This window comes from Rutidosis leptorrhynchoides, chromosome 7 (assembly GCF_046630445.1).
Source record: "Rutidosis leptorrhynchoides isolate AG116_Rl617_1_P2 chromosome 7, CSIRO_AGI_Rlap_v1, whole genome shotgun sequence".
Taxonomy (NCBI): domain Eukaryota; kingdom Viridiplantae; phylum Streptophyta; class Magnoliopsida; order Asterales; family Asteraceae; genus Rutidosis; species Rutidosis leptorrhynchoides.
Genome location: NC_092339.1, coordinates 309,476,283 through 309,482,311, shown reverse-complemented (window position 1 = coordinate 309,482,311; position 6,029 = coordinate 309,476,283). Strand labels below are relative to the sequence as shown.

At 36.0% G+C, this 6,029-nt stretch overlaps 1 protein-coding gene across 1 annotated transcript; it reads left to right on the top strand.

Annotated features, from left to right (window-relative positions):
- The first annotated feature begins 3,363 nt into the window (after positions 1-3,363).
- Positions 3,364-6,017, top strand: LOC139860145 (putative pentatricopeptide repeat-containing protein At5g13230, mitochondrial). Its single transcript, XM_071848917.1, has one exon. It carries the CDS (start codon positions 3,364-3,366, stop codon positions 5,851-5,853), a length of 2,490 nt encoding a protein of 829 aa, XP_071705018.1. The 3' UTR covers positions 5,854-6,017.
- Positions 6,018-6,029: the final 12 nt, after the last annotated feature.

Genomic DNA, 6,029 nt, shown 5'->3' with positions numbered 1-6,029 from the left:
TAAATCACTTTTTTTGACACAAATTTACACTTTTATGAAAACTTACACAAAACCTTAAATTTCTCAAAGATTAGAGCATGGAAGCTTGTGATCCTTACCTTAAACGAATCAGTGAATCACAAGGAACACAAAGATATGAACAATTTGAGCTCTAGGTAAAGATTAAGGATTAGGGTTTGATTGTAGGTGGAAGGGAAGGTACGGTGTTTAGAGAAGAAGGGTCTAGAAATGGAAAGAAAGAACACAGACTAGTCACTAAATTGGGTTTAATTCCCACACTGTGCGATACACGGGTATTTATCAGTTATCTGATATCTTTCGTACATCATTTGGAGACCCAAACGAAGTCCAAATTAAATAAACAAACCTGTTCTGTGACCCTTGTCACAAACTGGTCCTAACCACATCATTAAATAATAATAAATATTAAATAAAAATAAAAGCATATAATAACGCAATACAAACTTAAGGGCAGAATAGTAATTTTACAACTAGGCCCGATTGAGGATGTTACACACGGGTACATTATTTTATAAATACCTGCCCGTCACGGGCACGGGTACCTGCGGGTCACCGGTGTTTTCCGCCCATTGCCATCCCTAATCCCTCAAAACCATGTCTATGCCTCCTCTCTAACGATAGTACGATTCAACTATACCACACCTAACTCGGAACACTCAACCGGGCTAGGTGCACCCGTAGCGTTGTCCACCACATTCGGGATATAGTCTAGCTGAATTAGCCAAAACAACATGTCATACACATAAATTCAAGAGTAGTTGCGGAACTTGAACCGGATACAGATGGGGCGAAGGTAGGAATTTAATTAATTTTTCAAAGTCAGCAGGAGTAAACACTAAAAAAACCTTACTTTTTAGTATTAAAAAAAATTAGTAAATTTTTTTCTGTGAAATCTAAGTGGTGCGGATACCTCTTTTGTGATACACTAAGTTCCGCCCCTGTCCAAGAGTTTTTTATACACACATTTGTTTCTTTCCATATTCAATGTGGGTATTGTGATTTACACTCTTTACAATTTGAGACATCTAACCCTATACATAAACAACTACAAGGATGATGCATTAGAAGTTGGTTTATATGTGCATGCGTTTTTTGATAAAAACTAGTTATTGAACCCTCGCTTCGCGCCGGGGGTTCGATTTTTAGTGTATTTTATTGCGTCTAGTAAAATTATTTTGTGGCTAACGATGATGTCGTTGAAGCGCAACTCGAGTCGAACTAAAAGGTATAACCCGTGAGAGATTTAAATGTTATTTTAAATTAATAATATATGTGCATCTCCGCGTTTCGCTATGGAATTTTCGACTTTTAAAAATTTAACGCAAAATCAACGTGTATGAAAAGTACCCCAAATATTTAGCGTTTTTTAAAAAGCGTCCGTTTTGCGTATAGCTAGTGACATTGTGTTCCTAAAATTATTTCGAGTTTAACGATGGTGTCGGAAAAATTTAACTCGTTGCGAGCGAGAAGATATGACCCGTTGAATATTTGGGTGGAGTTTATTTAAGATTTTTTATGAAAATGGTTATTTGACACTTTACCCCCCTGTTTGGGGGGTCGATTTGAATTTTTCAAAAAAGTGTGGGGGCCTTTGTTGGCAAAATGAAATTTAGTTAAAATTAAAAAAAGGTGAAAAGTCGAAAATGCCCCTAGTATTATTCATAACTTTTGTCCATTAGTTAATATGTAAATTAGGTTACAAGGCGAATAATTGGGCTTGAGTGTGACAAATGTCCTTGTAGATAAATGGGGAACATTTAAGATAAAAAAGACCAACAATGTGGGAGTATTTGTTACAAAAAGAAAACTTTCATAAGAATTTTAAGAAATCAATCGAAACACTACTAAGAAACACAAAAATCAAAATAAGAGAAATTGCTACTTAACAAGGATAAGATTTTCGCGATTATGTCTTCTTTTTTGTTCATGTGGAGATATTGGAATAATATTATGTTTGGAGATCGGTCGATAAAGAAAGATACAATTTTAGATTCTATTTTCATTTAGTTGGCTTTGTAATCGTAGTAGCTATCGTTTACGGTGGGATGAGTGACTTGTAAAGTCATTGTAATCGCTGTATTCATTGTTTGTGTTCTTTCCCTAGTGCCTTACTAGGGGGTTCTAATAAAGTTTCATCATTTGCTGGAAAAAAAAAGCACTAAAGCAATCAATACTACAAAATTCGAACCATCATACACAACAAACGAAGCAAATAACGAAAACCAAACAGCGAAAGATAGGATCATGATGAGCCAAGCCAACATTATTAACTATTGAGTATTTACTAGACTACTAGTATCAATTAGTCCTTGGAGTATGGTTGGGAGCTTCGTTACACCCATACTAGCAAATGTCCTTCCATCGCCATTGCCATCTCAGTGGTGCTCCAAGTCGTTGTCAAGCATAATCTAACATGAAACATTTGCTTTTTTGTATGATATGCATTAAAGGTTATACATTGTATTAATTAATTAATTTAGGTGAGTTCATTTTATGGTGAAGGAGTATGACATAGATACTAATAAAATGTAATGGGTTAGTGATGAGCAGAAAATATTGATGTGACGTTGATGTGATACATTGTTAATGCAAAGAAATATGTAATGGATAAACGTCACAACCACACTTGACTCATTTCTATCTATCTATAAATTTATATTTCTATTTATTATATCTACTATTATTTTTTGGAAATATTTAGTATAATATCTGACTCGTGGATTGTGATTGGTTAGTGATAATATGAAAATTTATTGTATTATACTTAGACAGCTCCCAACGCCTCAGTCTTGAGGCTCGCCCAACCACCAGCCCAGGTGGGCGCTGATGGCAGCCACCCGCCCAGGGCTCCGCCCAAGTAAGCGTCCAGCAACTCGTCCCTCTAATCGTGCTTTCTTGAAATTTTTGTGGACGGATGAAAGTGTTTTGTTAGCTTGTACATGATGTTTCAAAATTTGTACACATAATAATTAATTTATATATTGGGTCCCAATTTATTTGAGTAAGGAGTGTCATTGTTGAGAGTATTTAGTCCCGAGTTTAGTCCTGAAAAGGAAGTACTGATGTAGCACTGATGTGACACTGAAAACTAGGGATGGAGGAACTACTCAATCGGAAGCACTCATAGTTTACACAGGGTTTATTAAACTATAACATATCATTCAACGGTCTTCCTTTAATAAATCGTGTAGTTTCACGGGTCTTTCAATTGACAATTGTGATACTTTACTTGAAAACTGTTCTACCTTTTTTTTTTTTCCCTTCAACTTCAATCTGAGGTCTGGGGACAACTATTTAATCAATGAATTTACCGCGCAAAAGCATCCTTCTATCCCAAAACTCATGATAAAATTTTACAGAACACATGCATTGAACAAATTGTTATCAACCCCAGCTCTAAATCAATTTTCACGATGTGGGTTTTGTTCATCGCTATCCACCTGTGCCCGATTAATTCAGCAACAAGTAAATTATACATCACCAAACCCCGGATTCGATGCTTATACCGGTGCCCGTATTCTTCAAGATTGTATTGTCACCGGCGACCTAGCAGCCGGAAAGACCCTTCATTGTCACATCTTGAAAAAAGGTGGTGCCTTGGATCTGTTTGGATGGAATATACTCATGAATATGTACATTAAATCAGAGCTCTTGTCGGATGCACGCAAGGTGTTTGATGAAATGCCTGACAGAAATACAGTTTCATTTGTTACTTTAATTCAGGGGTTTTCAGATTTAAATCCGAATTTTGAGTGTACTAAATTGTTTGTTAGGTTACACAGAGAAGGTCATGAGCTAAATGCGTTTGTTTTCACTACTGTTTTGAAGCTGCTTGTGAACTTGGACTGTACTGAGTTAGCCACATATGTTCATGGGTTAATTTTTAAACTCGGTCATCATTCGAATGCTTTTGTTGGCACTGCACTTCTTGATGCTTATTCGTCTTGTGGGTTTGTTGATACGGCAAGAAAAGTATTCGATTGCATTTCGTGTAAAGACATGGTATCATGGACAGGAATGATCACATGTTACGCCGAAAATGATTATTTTAAAGAGGCTTTTAGCTTGTTTTCTCAAATGCGTGTGTCGGGGTTTAATCCCAACAACTTCACACTAGCTAGTATCTTCAAGGCATGTATCGGAGTTCAGGCTGTTAAAATCGGTAAAAGTGTTCACGCGTGTGCTATAAAAACATGTAATGAGATTGATCCATATGTTAGTGTTTCGTTGCTTGACTTGTACACCAAGTCTGGTGACATTGAAGATGCACAACTAGCTTTCGAAGAGATACCTAAAAAAGACGTGGTTCCATGGAGTTTTATGATTGCAAGATATTCGCAAAGTGACCGATGTGAAGAAGCGGTTAAACTATTTTGTAAAATGAGACAGGAATCGGTTGTTCCTAATCAGTTCACTTTTGCTAGTGCACTGCAAGCATGTGCAACGATGGAGAATTTAAATTTAGGGAAACAAATACATTGCCATGTACAAAAAGTTGGTCTTGATTTAATTGTATATGTATCAAATGCACTTATGGATGTTTATGCTAAATGTGGATTCATAGATGACTCGGTTGAACTATTTAATATGTCCGAAAACCGAACCGAGGTCTCATGGAACACGTTAATGGTTGGTTATGTGAACTTAGGAAATTGGAATATGGCGCTGACTTTATTCTCTGATATGTTAAAAGATCATGTTTGGTTAACTGAGGTGACATATTCTAGTGTGCTTCGTGCGTGTGCTAATTTGACAATCTTGGAGCCCGGGATCCAAATACATTGTGTGACAATTAAAACCCTTTATGAAAACGATGTAGTGGTTGCAAATTCTTTAATAGATATGTATGGAAAATGCGGTAGCATTAAAAGTGCTCGTTTGGTGTTCAACGCGATTAGCCAAAAGGACGTTGTGTCGTGGAACGCAATGATTTCGGGGTATTCGATGCACGGTCTTGGTAAAGAGGCTTTGATCATGTTTGAAACGATGAATAAAACGGATGTGAAACCGGATCAATTAACGTTTGTTGGTGTACTTTCGGCGTGTAGTAATATAGGTATGTTAAAAGAAGGAGAAATGTATTTTAATTCGATGGTAAAGGACTATTTGATTGAACCTTGTATGGAGCATTATACTTGTATGGTATCACTTTTCGGGAAACTAGGTCAATTAGTCAAAGCTATGGATTTAATCGATAAAATTCCATGTGAACCAAGCGTAATGGTGTGGCGTGCTTTACTTGGAGCCTGCGTGATTCATAAAAACGTCGAGCTTGGTGAATTGTGCGCTAAACGTGTTCTTGAATTGGAGCCATACGATGAGTCGACTTACGTGCTATTATCAAACATGTATGCAAGTGCAAAAAGATGGGATAATGTAGCTTTAGTTAGGAAAAATATGAAAAAGAAAAAGGTGAAAAAAGAGCCTGGTTTTAGCTGGATCGAAAATCAGGGTATAGTTCATTATTTTACGGTTGGTGATTCATCACATCGAGATGTTAGATTAATAAACGGGATCTTGGAGTGGTTAAATTTGAAAATTAGGAAAATGGGTTATGTGTCTAATCATGATGTTATATTACTTGATGTAGAAGATGATGAAAAGGCGCGTTTGTTATGGGTACACAGTGAGAGATTAGCGCTAGCGTTTGGTTTAGTTAGTACACCATCAGGATCACCAATTCGGATTATAAAAAATCTTAGATTTTGTTTGGACTGTCATGATGTTTTCAAGATTATATCGAAGATTGTGCAGCGTGAAATAATCGTTAGAGATATAAATCGATTTCATCATTTTGAAGATGGGATTTGCTCTTGTGGTGATTACTGGTAGAGTTCATACTATTATGTTTCTTGATGATAATGTTATTGTAGAATTGATATCTCTTGTGGAAAAATTTCCCATTTTTTTGTATTATGTAGTTGAAGCAATATTTAATACTCAAATTTTTGAATAATTTGTTATTTTTTTGTAACTAACAAAGCATCATATTTTGTATAAAGAATTTA

Bases quoted from the DNA above. Each gene is read 5' to 3' on its own strand.
- LOC139860145 (XM_071848917.1), top strand. From the start codon at position 3,364: ATGATAAAATTTTACAGAACACATGCATTGAACAAATTGTTATCAACC.